Here is a 16,480-nt window from a genome sequence, read left to right as displayed (position 1 = left end):
TGTGCTCGTCAGTGCCCCGGTAGAACAATATTCACAAAATCGAAGGGGGAAAATTTATAGCTGCACCACCTCTCCCCGAAACTGCCAAAATATCCCGTTTGAAGGTAAGTAATCATTCATTATTGAATGTATTGACAAGATGTGATGGAACTCTAACGGCATGTGTTTTGCCATCAAATAAATTATCGTGAGCTGCACAGAAACATGTGTAAATCAAATCATAATTAGATTTTTCAAAGTAGGCTAAATATCTTAGTTTGTAACACTGAGCCTTTAAAACTAGAAATATCTTGCTAAAATAAGCAAAGAAAAAGTCAATGGCATTAGTAATGTTAATGCTAAGATAATTCTTTAAGTGAAACTAAATTATATGATATTAAAGCGGCCTGGTTTACATCCTGGTTTGCAGTTGAGAGAAGTTCCAATGGGAAGTATTTCAGTCATGCTGCTTTGGAGTCATTGATTTAAGTCTTATTTTCTTCCTTTCAATTGCCTTTTATGAGTATTTAAAAAAATATTGCTTGTTTTTAATACAGCACCAGATTTTGCAGTCAACATGTCGCTTGGTCTGACAATGAAAAGTGATCCCACAACACAAAACACTGTGGTGAGTTGGTGAACTGCAGACATTACCAGTACATTGTCAAAATCTCTTGTTATTGTCACGTCCACTGTGGCAGACATGTGGAGGTGGAAAATTAGGACCCAAGAGTGATACAGGGTGATACAAATAGATACGGCGAAGGTGAGCATGGAAGCTAAGCAAAACCTAAACTGGGAAAACTAACTGAAACAAACCAGAAACAGAGATGTAGGGAGACTCAGGGAAATACACAGATGAGCCAGCAACGCGCACACAAGAAAACACAGGGTTTAAATACACACAGGGCAATCAGGGAATGGGATTAATTGGACATAACGAGACAAGGGGAAGCGAAACTAGAAACACTGACAAGAGACACGGACCTTCAAAATAAAACAGGAAACACACTGACTGAACTCTACACATGCAAACTTAACACAGACTGGGGAGACAGAACATAGGAACGTGAAACATGGAACAGGAGAGCACAAAGGACACAAAACACTAGGGATAATCATAAAAAACAACCCAAAATAAACAAAACCACAGAATAATAATAATAAACTTAAACATAAACATGGAGTCCACAGACTCTGGACCATGACAGTTATAATTAGAAAATGCATGAAGGCCATTCCATGACAACTTAGGCTATGTTCACACTGCAGGTCTTAATGCTCATTTCCGATTTTTTTGTCTGCTTGTTCACACTACAAATAAAATGCGACAGCAAACGCGCTCTAGTGTGAACGCTCAAATGCGCAAAAGAAAACGGCACACACAACGTGCTCTGTTTAGACCCAGAGCAAACACTATTGTTTGACTGATGGCCCTTAACCCTCTCAGGCTCAAATTACGTTTTTTGTTGCTAATGCACAACCAAGTCCTGCAGTGGTACTTCTGAGTAAAAAAACTCATAAAATATGTATGTGGGGTAATCAGGTTGTTAGTTTTTAACTGTTGCAAATCGGCAACGCCTGCCTCGAGAGGGTTAATATAAAGATTTCGGACTTTACGTTTCCCAATTTTTGCTTTAAGTTATTTTGTTATTTACATAATGTAAATGTAAATATGTAAATAACCTAATAATTATCCTTATTGCTGTTTGCTTCAAAGCATAGTTGCAGATTTCTGTCAGAATCTGCAGATTATACAGTTATAAATAACATGTTCACGTTTCTCCAACGTTGTCTTCCCAACACTGACACAGGTTTCACTGCTGGATGGCCAGGAAGTGTTTGCGATGTCTTCTCTGGAGCTGATAATTGGCGTCTGTCTTGTGTCAATGACGTAAAAGATGGATTTGATGCGACTTGACCGTTCAAACAGCAGTCGCTTTCTAAAACATTGGATATTTATCAGATTCAGTACCACATATGAAAGTGACCCAGATCGGATTTGAAAATATCGGATTTGTGCCGTTCACACTGTCATACCATGATCGGATATGGGTCGCATAGGGTCAAAAAAATCGGATTTGATGCGCTTTCGCCTGCAGTGTGAACATAGCCTTAGTGTGCCTTCCACCAACACCCCATAAAATCAGCTGATGTTTTGGGTACAATACGTTTAGCATATTTAATGAAGCCATTCAAAATTTTACCTTGTTTACTGAAAAACACTTAGAAACACTTAAGACATAGGACAGGTGTATAGGACTGGGTCTGCTTATTTTAGTTCACTTGTTTAACATATTCAAGCTCTGTGAAAAACTAAATGTATTTTTTCAGTCCTGAAATGTTAATGCGGATATATCACATACATAAACAAGAAGTTTGGAAGACTGAAAAATGTTGAAAAAGGTTATTTAAAAACATGTAAGAATTATAAATTGCTTAAATTTTTAACCAACCCCAATACTTTAAGGACTTCTAGCTTGGAAATGTTTCATGGTAGAATTTAGTGTGGCTTCTTTAAATATGTTAAAGTTGTAAAAAAAAGCAAATTTCAGATTAATTTCAGGTATGTTTGATGTTATATCAAAGTAATCATTGTATGAAGGACTGGGAAGTAATCAGCCTACTGTATTAATGGAAAATTGACACTGTCTTCTCTCAGGTGTGTGGTCCAACCATCCCAAAGGACTGCAAAAGTATCACCATGTACAACGGTGTGTGCTTCCACATGGACCGTTCTAATATATTTGGACTACCCATACCTTCTTCTCTTCAAGGTAACAGTAAATAAAATTTGTGATGATATACCCATAATGCTTAGAGTCCTGGGGCCTCACTAATTAAAAAAAAAGCTTTTGGATTTTATACTTGAACGTAGAGTTCTAATGACTTATTTTGGTGCTTGTACAATCTCTAAATCTCAGATCAACTGAAACTATATTGAGACTTCTGTTTATACATGTCAGCAAAAAATAAGGTTTAGTCAAAACAGAAGTGGAGTAAATTTAAAAAAAAGGGATTGATGCCAGGTTTTGTGTATGACTTGTATGATTTGGTGGTCTAAGATTACAGATGAGACCAAACCTCAAGATCTAAGCTTGGATTAGATGCATCCAAAACTGCCATACCACAAAATAACCAATAGGAAGTTGTCACCTTAAAAAACCCCCAAAAAAACCCCAATAAAATTGTTTTAAGTTGTCAATTTACTTCTATTGGTAAGTAAGTTTTAACCTTAGGCTAAAATCCCACACACTGACACAAACCCCTATCCTAGTTAGGACACAGTCTCTCTTTTAGTGTGCTGATTGTGGCCAGAGGTAGATTCTTGTTACATGAACCTCTAAAATTAGTTTTAGATCAAACTAATTTAATCTTTTATTCTTAATGTTTTGTCTGTCAAATCAGATTACATTTAGTATTTACTACGTAAATGAACTCAAAGGGCCATTAACGAGAAGTTTATTTCAGCATGTGGTACTGTGTGGTACTGTTAACTTTAACCCTTTGAAATTAAATTCATTTTGAAATTAATCTCTTTGATAGCATGCCCGCCGCAAGTAGACATTGCTTTTCTGTTGGATGGTTCGGGCAGCATATCTACTACAGACTTTCAAACAATGAAGACATTTGTGAAAGCGCTAATTCAGTCATTTCTCTCAAATGATGCACAGGTAAGGCCCTGCAGTCCCTCTGTAATTTAAATCATGGCACATAAAATTGTTTTATCTTTATTTCTATTTATTTTCATAAAGCATGACAATTTCTTTTTCTTTTCTTTTTTTGCAGTTTTCTGTTTCCCAGTTCTCCACGTTCCCTCTAATTCATTTTTATTTTAAGAAATTTACCTCATCTGGACCATGGATTGACATAGATGGAATTAGTCAGCTGGGGGGAGCTACTTACACAGCTAAGGCCATCAGACATGTTGTGTCAGTGATGCAATAATATTATTAAAGCACTACAGTGAACTTATTGTCTAGACTTCCTGTCCAGATTATTTTTTCTGGTGCATCTCACCACACTAAGTACTGTGTGTTTGAAAGCCTGTAAAAAGACAGACTTGGGTTTTGAAGAATTATTTCCCACAGATTTGATGAGATGAGCATAACCAAGGCTAAATTCAAATACTTGCATTAGCTGGATTTGCAAAGTGCAAAAATATCTGCAATACTAAAAGATAATACAAAAATGATGCATATCGAGACAATAATAACACATGCAATTTAGTCATGACCATAAGATGCACTTTGAAAAGTTGTTTTGTGTTAAAAATTGATTTTTTTTTTCACTTGGCAGGAACAATGTTTTCACACCAGAAAGAGGTTCCAGACCAAATGTAAAGAAGGTCTTGATAGTAATTACTGATGGACAATCCCATGATCGTTATGATCTGGGAGGTGCAGCACAGCTGGCAGAGAGTAAAAACATTATTCGATTTGCTATTGGGGTAAGTGCTTCCATTATTATTATTATTATTTTTATTATTTTTTTTATTACTCACAATGTGTTTCAGTCAACTATCAGACAAAACTCACAAAATATAACACTATATACACAACTATAACAGTAGATGATGGAGTACACAGGAGGCAAGAAATTTCACAAATTGACAGTACCACACTCAAATTCAGTGAGCTCTTTAGAACAACCCATTCTTTCATAAATGTTTGTAAAGAAGGCCTACACTGGTAGTTGTTTGTTTATTTATATCTGTGACAATGGGATGCAAAAAACACCTGAAGGCTAAGACTAACGTAGTGAAATCAAAGCCCATTTCACTGACCACATAAACTTAAAATAGAATTTCTTAAATTAATGAAAAGGCAGAATTTTTGATGGGAACATAAACTGTTCATAATCAAATTTATGTGAAAAATATTTTGCAGAATTACGTAACTGTTATCATGAATGTGGGTCATATTCAGTGAGTGCACAATACCTGTCTATAAACTGGGTGAAAGTCCGTAAAGTTATGGACCATAATCTGTACTGAGCAAATCCTGCTGCATAGTATAACAACTCAAACATATATTTTATAACACCAGGTGGGGAGTGCATTTACTTACAGCGCAGCAAAACAAGAACTGGACACCATTGCATCTTCTCCCTCAGTCAAATACGTGTTTCAAGTGCAGAACTTCAACGCACTTGAATTAATAAGACAGAGTCTGCAGGACAAAATCTTCTCCATTGAAGGTACAAAGATAAATGTATTGTAATAGCTTTTTTACAATTAAAATGACATACATGGTATTACTTTTCATTTAGTTTTTAACAATCAATCTCATTTCAATCTCGCTTTTGTAATCAAGAGAAAAAAATAATTTGGAGCTACTACTTAACTTAGAATGATTAAAAAAAGCAAAACAAACTTCTTTTAAAGTGAAATTTGTTGTAGTGTGTCTTTTACCTTCTCATTTATTTTTCTGTTACAGGATCTCAAAGCAGTGGAGAGTCACTGAAAATGGAAATGTCTCAAGAGGGATTCAGTGCAGTTTATGTGCCCGAGGTAATTAAAACTACCTGAAACTCACCAGACAGTCTAGTCATAGAAAGAGAGATTCACACATTTATAATAACCCAAAAGCAAGCAGACAGTTATCTAGTTAAACATACTCCAGGTTTGAAATGAAAAATAAATTGTATATAAAATGTATTTCTTGTCTGCACTGTAGGGAATTCAGATGTCTATTGTTGGTGCAAACCAGTGGAAGGGAGGCTACGTGCAATACACAACTGGAGGCCAGAAGCTGAAAACATATGAGGATGTGTCTTTGGAGCCTGACAGCTATCTTGGTAAGAATATTACAGCTTTAACAATCTAACTCATACACATGTAATCATGTATATACACAGCTCTGCTGTAATTCTTTCACCCAAACACACTAATGTGTTTGCAAAATGAACACATTTTAAAAGAAGGAATAAGGAATCTTCCCCTTTTTGAATACCTAACCTCTAGGTTACTCCATGGCAACTGCTAAAACCCGAAGTGGCTCACTAACAATTGTTGGTGCTCCAAGATACAAACACAGAGGAGTTGTGGTCGCTGTTAACAGACAAAGCTTTGAAAACCAAAAGATCGAGCCCTTTTCATCACAGGTATGAATTTACAGCAAGACAGATCTGAATGGAATTGTAAACTATATATGAATTATTTTCTTAAATAAAAGCTGTTGTTTTTTTCCCCTAAACATGAATCCTTTCATTACGAATTTGTTCCTTACACAGTATCAGACTGGTGCATATTTCGGGGCAGAGGTGTGTACCATGGACATAAATAATGATGATATCACTGATCTGATCTTCATATCAGCCCCAATGTACACGGAGCCTGATAGAGAGGGAAGAGTTTATGTTTGCAGACCAACTGGTTTGGTAAATCACAATTTTATGTACTGCAATTAAATGAATCAGTTTATTTTTCAACTTTCTTAATAACCATATAATATTCACTCTCCTGCTTTTAGTTTGTAGAGTGTAATTTTGATGATCCATTAGTACTAAGAGGACATGCAGCTGTCAAAGGAAGGTTCGGCTCTTCTCTTGCTGTGCTGCCTGATCTAAACTCAGATGGATTCAGGGATTTGGCAGTTGGAGCACCTTTGGAGAATAATGGTGAAGGCAGCATCTACATATTCCACAGTGAAGGAGGACGAATCAGTCCTACTTACTCACAGGTACACAGCATCAAAGAACTCACGAGGATATATTAACACAGTTATCATTTAAGGCCCATATCTATACAATAAAGTTTGATTAATTAAAATATTTCACGTACACAGAGAATTACTGGCTCTGAGGTCCAGTCAGGACTGAAGTTCTTTGGAGTGACAATCAGTCAGTCGTCTTTTGATCAGAGTGGTGATAAACTACCTGACTTAGCGGTGGGTTCAAAGGGCACGGTTGTCTTACTGAGGTAAGTCACAGTCCAGATAGATACTCCAGTCATGTGTTATTATTGTCTGTGGTATGTCTACCAACTTTGTCAATGTCAAATGAATGCGCCAACTGTCAAACGTTTAGGTCAATTTGAAGACCTGTGCATTGGTTTTATATAATATAATAATGAATCATAAATCATCATCAATGATAAAGTGATTCATGAAAAGTAATTTTTAATGTTTAATGGAATACATATGCAGGATAAAACAGGCATATTTTTTTTTCTCCCAGAAGTCACGTTATAGTTTATCATGTCAAAAGCCTTTCTGATCATGAGATAAAAAATTTTTTCGTTGCGACATGATGGAACCCAGGAAAATGGCAAAACATGACATGCATGCGAAGTTGCAGTAAGCTGCCGTAACAGCAGAGGGAGCGATTTTATTTCAATCCGACGTGATTATTAACACAGGAAAGCGTTTTAGCAGACATTATTAACACATTTACATGTTTATACATATTAGACACCTAGCTTAAACGTTTTTGGCAATTAAGGACCTTGAAATGTTCTTTATACGTTTTGTGTTCACTATTGATTTGTCTTTACATATGTTATCTCCCTGTGCTGGTAATACAACTTTTGCATGCAGAAATGCAACTGCATGCGTGTCCACTTCATGTTTTGCAGAAGCGTGAAATAAAAATGGTGGTCTGGTGTCTATTACACGTTTTGCCATCATATTGGGTTGCATAATGAGAGGTGCTCTGGTGACTAAAGGTGGAATAAATGTGGTTGGTTAAGCACCTGGAAAAACAGCTTCTGTGGGTTTTATTTTGAGACTCAAGTCTCAAAATAAAATGCGTAATTTATAACAGTAGCCTTGTTGTTCTAAAAAATAATTTCCAAGCAGAAATGGAAATGACTACATTACCCAGAAAGCTGCTGTACTAATTGAAAAACCAAATGTTGTTCATATGTGCTTTTCCTTTTTTCCAGATCAAGACCTATTGTAATGGTTGAAGTCGAGGTGTCATTCAGCCCAAACCAAATCCCTACTCAGAATGTAAGCTGCTCAAAACCACTGCAGAACACAGCTACAGTCTGCTTTACCATGAGCAGAGTGTCTACAGTTGATCGAGGTTCTTTATTCTCCTAACTTTTTCAAAATCAAAATGGCACTGCCCATCCATTTTCATTTTTTAGTGTATGTACATTTGTAACATTTTAAACTCTGATTTATTCCAGCTCAAGCTAGAATTAATTATACTTTTACACTCGATGCTACTCGCAAACCTCCAAACAACCGAGCTTACATCAGTGGGAAACAACGAGAGGAGTCTCGATCGGTCATTGTTGACTTAAGTACACCAAACTGTTCAACTGTAAACTTCTTTATTGAGGTAAAACAACATCAGAGAAAAACTAATATAACCAATAATAAGGTTCAATTTGGTGAAAAGCAGATTTTGTTTTCCATTTTGCTTTTAAGAGTCTTCCAACACGGAACCTAAATCTAACACTGCTGTCTTTTTGCAGGCCTGCCCAGACGATGCTCTCAATCAACTTTCCAATGAGCTCAAATTCACATTTGACGGTTTTCCTTCCAACACAAATCTCAGACCAAGCCTTGCTCAGCAGGCTCAAACAACAATAATTTATCCTGTAAATACCTTTAAAAATGTACTAGCTGGACATGAACTGAAGAACACAGCATTAGTTTTGACCTTATTTTTCTGAATTAACTTTTTGTTGCCATAAAATTGACTAACACTACTTCTACCGAAGAATTCTTGGGTGTGAAAAGGACTTTGCTGTTTTCCAAAAGCGTATCAAGAATATTCAATTTGTTCAGATTAACAAAAATGTAAAAGTAAAGTTAGATGACAGAACAAACAGATTATTCGTTGGATTCACCGATGTTTCATTTATTATGTAAATAATGTGTAATATACATACTTTTCACATCATGCTGTGTTCCATAGTTAGGGTTTGAGATCAACTGCGGCACTGACAACAAATGTGTTGATGACCTAAAACTGGACTTCAACTTCACCAGGTTATTATATTATATTATATTATATTATATTATATATTTTGTCGAGAACTTTACAATTCACCAAGAAAGCATCATGATCCATTATTCTTTACACAGAGACAAATACTCAAGAAGCTGTTCTTTTGACAATTATTAAAGAAACATGAAACAAAAGAGGCATCAATCCACTTGCACAAAATTAATCAACAGCATATCAGCTCACCAGTGGGCAAATGGGCTCCTAGATGAAAAGAGTATCAGAAAATTGCCAATTCACACATATCTCTTCTCTACACACCTTCACACTAATCTGCAGGTTAAACCAGGGTTGCATAAAAAAACACAGCGCAAATGCCCCCACCAAAGGCACCCAGACACCTCCACTTCAGGCCCTCAGGTTCTTAATAAAACAAAATACAAAAGTCATTCATATATATTAAAAAGATACGAAAAACCAGCAAATATGGCCTTTCACATACAACACATACATAAGTGTCATACATTAAAAGGGCTCAAAGATTTGACCAATACACAAAATATAATAAAACAGCATCAGCATTGAAGCACAGCATATATGTTACATACTACATATTTTGAATTCTAACATAGTATGTTAGAATTCAACACAAATACGTGCTATATTTAGCTTATGGAAAGTTCACCAACACAGTGCAATCGGTTTTCCTCTTCCTTTATTCTTGTCCTCTGTCAGATCCTCAGAGGTTAAAGTGGGCATTGATGAGCTTTTGAATGTCACAGTCACAGTGGAGAATAGAGGAGAAAACTCCTACAACAGTCGCGTTATTGTCACGTACCCAGCTGGACTCTCCTACAGGAAGTTCACCATTCAGCAGGTAAGGCATCAGGATCAAGTCTTTATCAGTTCATCACTGATCTGCTGCTCTCCCAGTGCATCCAGAAGTCATTTTATTTACTAATAAAGGGAAGAATTGAGTGCAAATCCTTGGACAGTGAAGATGGTTTATCCCGAGGAAGGACAGACTGTACTATTGACAAGCCAATTTTCAAGAGCAAAACTGAGGTTTGTTTTTTTTGATGCAATTTTCTCTTCTCACTTCTGCACAGTTTAGTAAAAAGATGTGAGGGAATCAAGATTTCTCTCCTTTATTTCAATTAAGGCTTTCTTCATTGTCTCCTATGGGATTGACACCAACAGTCGACTTGCGAGAAAGATCTTTGTCACTGCAAATGCCACCAGGTACTGTTCATTTGGTCATTTAGGTACTCCTTGTTTAATAACCCCACAGATACAGTACAACCATTTCACTTCTCTCTTTCAGTGGAAATCAAGAGAACACTACTACGAGTGAAATCTACGAAATGAAAGAGATTGCTGTGAAATACAGCATTTCCATGACATTTGAAAAGTACGTGTGTTTGTATTTGTAACAAAGGAAATTATTTGCAAGCCAACATTCTTTTGTCTTACACATTATTTATATAATGTTTAAATGTTTAAATCTTTCTAGCACCCTCAGCTACAGCAATTTTACTTTTGGGATAAATAATTTGCAGAAACCGGTTCGACAATCAGTCACGGTAAAATATAATAAAATATAATAAATATTATTGTGTGAATTAGACCTAACCATTATAATGCTTGACTGCCTTTGTCTTTTCTCCCCATGTTTTAGGTAACAAATTATATCAGAGCGCTTAATTTCACTGTGGTGATCAAGGTTCCAGTGAAGCTTGATGAAAAAGAGATTTGGGTGAATTTGAGCAGCCTACAGGTAATAGAAAAGATACAAAAATGGGTCACAATTAGCTGTGTGATGGGTGAATTTGCTAAAATTAGGATCAATCACCCTGACATTAATGTAAGTGTATTTCAGATTGCAGACTGTCAGAGAGGAAATGATGAAGCACCAAATGTCACAGATTCTGTTCCAAAGATACAAAAGAATAAAGTGGTGGTAAGTATGCCTCTGCACTTTTGCTACCTGTTAAAACTGAACCATGGTACAGATTCAAAACATAACATTGTACTGAATACAAGATTTGTTTCATTCAGTCTTCTTTAAATCACCCACAGGACTGCTCTGTAGCCATGTGCAGAGTGTTCAAGTGCAACACCTTCATGGGAAGACTGCAGAGTAGGACATACGAAATCTCTGCCAACCTCAGTTCAGGATGGATAGAGCAGGTAATTAAAGGGTAGTTTTTTTATAAATGATTTATACATATTTGGATTATAGGTGGTCTTATGTACTTGAATATGATAACAATTTCTCCCTTAAATTGAACAATATTTTTTAATTCAGCCTCATCCTAGTCTATTTTTTTTTCCCATAGATTGGACTTCAATCTGCTAAATTCCTCTTGACCAGTACAGCCACTGTGGAGTATGACAAAGAACAATACATCTACTTTTCAACAGGGTCTTACAACAATCCTCCTGTTCGCAAGGTGACTTAGCATTACTTTCTCTTGTTTGAGATGTACAAGAGCTTAAATGTCATCCACATTGTGTCTCGTCATCTCTCAGATTGTAGCAGAGGTAGAAGTTTACCCTAAGCCAGATTTCACTAAAGCGATCATTGGAGGATGCCTGGGAGGGTTGGCTATTCTGGCTTTACTCACTGCTGGCCTGTATAAGGTGAAAGACTCTTCTTACACTTTTTCCATTCATTACATAGCTTTAAGATTTTTAGAGATCATGACCAGTTAAACAAAGGTTAAAGGTTTTTATAGTCACTCATATAGTTATTTTCATTCATTTTGTTTGCAACTGCAATACACAATATCTGCCTTTTTATGTTTTTTCCTTGCACTTCTAGGCTGGGTTTTTCAAGAGCAAATACAAACAGATGATGAAAGACAGTACAGAAGATGGTCCAGGGAATGATGCAAGTGCACTCACAGCAGAATAAGAAAATCATATTTGTAGTTGTACATTTACTCTATATGAAAAATTTAAGGCCCAGTGTGTGTAGCAATGTCCATACTACCACATTTGATTGAGTCAACAAAAGATAGCTTGCTGTGTTTGAAATCACTCCTTTGCTTGCTCATTTACTATTATCTAATATAGAGGCTCCTAGCTGTGTCCTTCCACTACCTTCAGAAGCAGAAAACTGCTGAAATTAAATCATCTGAGCAGAAAAATACAACTGTCAATCAATGCCTTAAACTTTAGACACCCGAGGACAAAGGAGACACAAAGTCTGCATTCTCAAATGAATTAGATGAGATTAAATTTAGTCTGTGAAAGTCCTGTGATGAATTATGGTTGGAAGTGTCTTTTCAGGGTGACTTTTTCTTTGGTGAAGAATTTTACTCTCTAATCTGATCAACAATAAAATATGTGTTGTCAACTTTGTGATGTGAATTTTTAACTAATCATCAGTGTCTATCCTGTGCATCATGTAAACGCAACTATGCTTCCTTTTTTCATTCTTATTTGACTTATTATCTCACTTTTAATAAGAAGATAACATCAGCATATTCTTGCATAATTTATGTATTGGCAAAAGGACCATCATTTTACAAAACAATGCTATAGATGTCATGTTTCCGCTGTGTGGCAGGCAGGGATTGGACCCAAGCGCAAACTCACGGGGACACGGGGGATAAATTCAACGAAACAAAAAAAACAAAAAAAACACTGGCGAACAGTTCACCAATAACTCAGGGGGCCGACCATGCGGGCAGCAACGGGGAAACAGTTCTGGGGCCGACCGTGCAGGCGGCAATGGGGAAACAGTTCTGGGGGCCGACCTCGACGGCGATAACGTCCAGCTGGTGGCCCGGAAAGTGGCCGGCGATTCCGAGGTGCAGAATGTGGCTTGGGCGGCGGCGTGGCAGCTGCAGGACCAGGCGAGGCTAATACAGAAGCTGAGGCTGGTGCAGAAGCTGAAGCTGGACCAGGCGACGCTGAAGCTGGACCAGGCGACGGCGAAGCTGAACCAGGCGACGGCGTAGGTGCTGCAGGCGACGGCGTAGGTGCTGCAGGCCACGACGTGGCAGCCCCAGGTGGTGGCTGGACGGGCTCCTCGGGCCCCCCAGCTGACGTGGCATGAGGCTGGACGGGCTCCTCGGGCCCCCCAGCTGACGTGGCATGACCAGTAGGGACAGAGACCAATGGCTGAACAGAAGGCAGGTGGTGGAACAAATGACTAAGCTGAACACTGGGAAGATGGCTGAGCTGCACAGTGGGCTAAGGGGTGAGCTAACAGTAACACAGGAAATTGAACTATGGACTGGGCTGCTAACAGAGCTAATGGCTGTATCCCAATTCAGGGTCTGCAGCCTTAAAGGCCCCATTTTAAGGCCGATTACGTCACAGCGACGCGACGAAGGCTGTCCCAATTCGAAGGCTGCTCGAAATGCGGCCCTCAAATGCGTCGTTCATTTCCCTGAATTTTAAGGATGTGGCGGTGCAGACTTCGTGGCCCAACATATCTCAGAATGCATAGCGCGGCGGTTTGTGTGGATAATTTTGCCGAAAAAAACGGCAGATGAGGGGCGCCCGAAGAGTAAACTTTAAGTAAGTACTGAATATTATGTCACTTATGTGCAAATGTTTAATAAAAACATTACTGTTGGCCACATGTCGGCAAAGTTATGTGACATTAGTGACGTTTGTACTAACTTGGTTTTAAAGCCTTTACTTTAAAATATACGCCGTTCAATAGCTGAGCTTAATCTTACAGAGAATGATCAAAGCTCATGTAGAAACAAACAAACAAATGAACAAAAGATTTTCTCCTTCATTTCTGTCAAACAAAGCTGTATGAAACGTTTCCAGCTGTTAGTATCATGGTTGCTAGGCAACTTGGGCAGTGCGACAGAGGCTAGACTGTCCCATTTCACAAGCCTCACACTTCCGGCCTTAGCGGTCTTTGAGTACGCGGCCCTTGTGGACCGTTAAGGCTGCGTACTTTAAGGCTGCAGACCCTGAATTGGGATACAGCCAATGACTGAGCTATAGACTGAAATGCATGCAGTAGTGATGGTGGTGATGATGGTTGTGGACTTAACTCTCCTAAGCCTCTGGAACACAGGGAGGACTGCTGGGCGGGCTTGCCTGAGCCTTCAGCAGAAACAAGAACGGGTGCACGCACCTGCCGGACACTAGCCGTTCCCACCCCAGGAGTAGGTATGGGTGCGGAGACGGGCTGTATCCTGGCTGACCTCATCCTGGGGACCGGCATGGGTGCAGGGGTGGACTGGTTCACAGCCCCCCTCACCCTGGAAGCCAGGACAGGCACCGGCAACGGCTGGGCAGCTGCCGTTCTCACCCGAGGCGCTGGTAGGGGGTGCAGAGACTGACAGAGCCTCAGCCGGCCTGGAAACCAGAGCAGGGACCAACTGGGCCCCAGACTCTCACACCCGAGGAACTGATACGGGTGCAGGGGTACGCTGGGCCCGAGCTGCCCTGGGAGCAGGAACACAAGTAGGCAAAGGATTGGGCCCAGAAAAAAACAGTCTTAGAATGGGCAGGCTCAGGGTTAAAATGTACTGGGTCAGCAAAAACAAACTTATCAAAAATGAATTTTGCACTTTTTCCACCACGCTTTACAGTCTTTGTTTTAGTAGTGTTTAAAGGGTTTGAAGAGTTTGACTTGTCCTTAATTAATCCCCCCTCCCAGGGAGCTGAATGAAAATAATTTTCCCAGTCATTGTCATCATCCATAAGGGAAGTTCCCCATGGATCAGAGGTGAGTTTATCGTTCTTCTCAGTTGTGGCTTCAGGTGGAATGTGTGAAAGGCAGTCATTATGACTCACCACCGGGAGTTGCTCAGCAGGTGAAAAGTGACGGCGGCGTGAGCGTCGCTTCCTCTGAGGTGAGGAATCTGACGGGGTGTATAGCTGAGCCTCTGACGTGCAGGACGGCAATGCAGAGGCTGGCGCGTGAGCATCAGAAGAAAAACTGAGCACTCCCACCTGAAGCGGCCGAGGCTTGGGTGCAAGCGGGGCAACAGGCGGAGGCTTTTGGCAACTTCGGGGACCTCCGAAAGCCAGCCGATTTCCTCGGAAAATCCGCCCGTAGTCAGGAGTGCGCCACGGCCTCCAGCGGAGCTCCTCCTCCAGCTGGGCAAAGGCAGCATCCTGACGCTCACGCAGCTGGGAGCGGTTTTCTGGGTCCGTGTAATGGTCGCGTTCTACCCTCATGTTTCGGCTGTGTGGCAGGCAGGGATTGGACCCAAACGCAAACTCACGGGGACACGTGGGATAAACTTGAAAAGCACAGCTTTATTGCTGGAAAAACAGCAGGCAGGATTCAGAGACAATACTAACACAGTACAGAGGAAACAGGAGGAACATGAGGGTAGAACTAAACCTAAGAGCTAGAAATCACAACCCAGAAGGACAAGAAATCTAGAAAAGCAAAACAGGACCCAATAAACAATAATATAGAATCCAAACACTGGGCCACAGGCCCAGGACCGTGACAATAGAAGTAAAAGACTTTACAGCTTTAAATTCTAAACCATCTGTGTCAGTAACAAAATAAATGCCAAAAATGAGATTATGCTGCTTTTTGCTTAAATGTAACATTTTAACCTAATATCAAAACATTTCATGCACATGTATTTTAAAAGAAATTGTTTGCTAGAATATCAACCTAGCTGTACTCAAAGAAAGGTGTGGTTCAGCAATTGCAATCTTACATTGAGAAACAATATGCTAAAAATATTTGACCTGCACATTTGACCTGGCCCTCAAAAGTCTTAGCAGCCAGGTTAAAATGATGCATCTTCAATGAATTTGCCAATATTTTCAGTTGATAAACAAACTTATTATTGTTCAAATGCCCTCTAAAGTCTGGAGTGGGTTTTCAGGTGGAGATATTATATAGCAGCTGGGTTTAAGAAAAAATGAGCACAGCTTTAAATATCCACACCATCTGTGTCAGTAACAAAATAAATGTCAAAAATGAGATTGTGCTGCTTTTTGCTTAAATGTAACATTTTAACCTAATATCAAAACATTTTATGCACATGTATAAAAAAACATGTTTGCTACAATATCAAACTAGCTGTACTCAAAGAAAGGTGTGGTTCAGCAATTGCAATCTTACATTGAGAAACAATATGCTAAAAATATTTGACCTGGCCATCACAAGTCTTAGCAGCGAGGTTAGACTGATGCATCTTACAAGACTAGAAAAAAGAAGGAAGAAACGTCTAAATGTGGAAGAGGGTAGTGGCCTCTTCAACCTCTGTGCTCTTTCTCAACTTGTATTACAAAACACAGATCAAGTCTTGTATTATATATCTTTATTCTTAAAGCATCAGAGCCTGGAATATCATCCTAAAGAATGAAATTACAATTTTCCAAATTCTTGAGTATTTAGAAAATCTTGAAATTTAGGCAGTATTAAATTAATCACATTTTAAAACATGCATCATATTATCTACTACTAGAGGTGGGAAATAATGAAGTACAGACAATTCATTTCTGTACTTAAGTAGAATTTACAGGTATTTCTACTTGAGTATTTATTTTTCTCAAATTCAAAATTCAAATTTTATTTGTCACGTACACAGTCATACACAGTACGATATGTAGTGAAATGCTTGGACAACTGCTCGTGACCTAAAGAAAA

General features: G+C 38.8%; 1 protein-coding gene across 1 annotated transcript; it reads left to right on the top strand.

The window, feature by feature from the left end:
* The first annotated feature begins 556 nt into the window (after window positions 1-556).
* On the top strand, window positions 557-11,798 carry LOC102195193 (integrin alpha-M-like). Its single transcript, XM_005753141.1, has 27 exons — window positions 557-607; window positions 2,642-2,756; window positions 3,526-3,653; window positions 3,769-3,911; window positions 4,279-4,429; window positions 5,028-5,178; window positions 5,418-5,491; window positions 5,658-5,778; window positions 5,945-6,084; window positions 6,214-6,360; window positions 6,453-6,662; window positions 6,768-6,901; window positions 7,865-8,007; window positions 8,114-8,268; window positions 8,405-8,530; window positions 8,851-8,924; window positions 9,616-9,775; window positions 9,847-9,945; window positions 10,043-10,122; window positions 10,205-10,291; window positions 10,394-10,463; window positions 10,559-10,657; window positions 10,760-10,840; window positions 10,960-11,070; window positions 11,220-11,333; window positions 11,413-11,523; window positions 11,705-11,798. The coding sequence occupies exons 1-27, from the start codon at window positions 557-559 to the stop codon at window positions 11,795-11,797; spliced, it is 3,168 nt and encodes a 1,055-aa protein (XP_005753198.1). The 3' UTR covers window position 11,798.
* The last annotated feature ends 4,682 nt before the right edge of the window (window positions 11,799-16,480 follow it).

This window comes from Pundamilia nyererei, unplaced genomic scaffold (genome assembly GCF_000239375.1).
Source record: "Pundamilia nyererei isolate P.nyererei 1_Seehausen unplaced genomic scaffold, PunNye1.0 scaffold00407, whole genome shotgun sequence".
In the NCBI taxonomy this organism is placed as follows: Eukaryota; Metazoa; Chordata; class Actinopteri; order Cichliformes; family Cichlidae; genus Pundamilia; species Pundamilia nyererei.
Note: the sequence above shows the minus strand (reverse complement) of the source record. Positions and strands in the feature narration are given on the sequence as shown.

Coding starts and splice junctions, on each gene's coding strand:
- LOC102195193 (XM_005753141.1), top strand. CDS start 557: ATGTCGCTTGGTCTGACAATGAAAAGTGATCCCACAACACAAAACACT. Junction 5,779..5,944: donor GGAGCCTGACAGCTATCTTG/GTAAGAATATTA, acceptor CCTAACCTCTAG/GTTACTCCATGGCAACTGCT. Junction 10,123..10,204: donor GTCACTGCAAATGCCACCAG/GTACTGTTCATT, acceptor TCTCTCTTTCAG/TGGAAATCAAGAGAACACTA.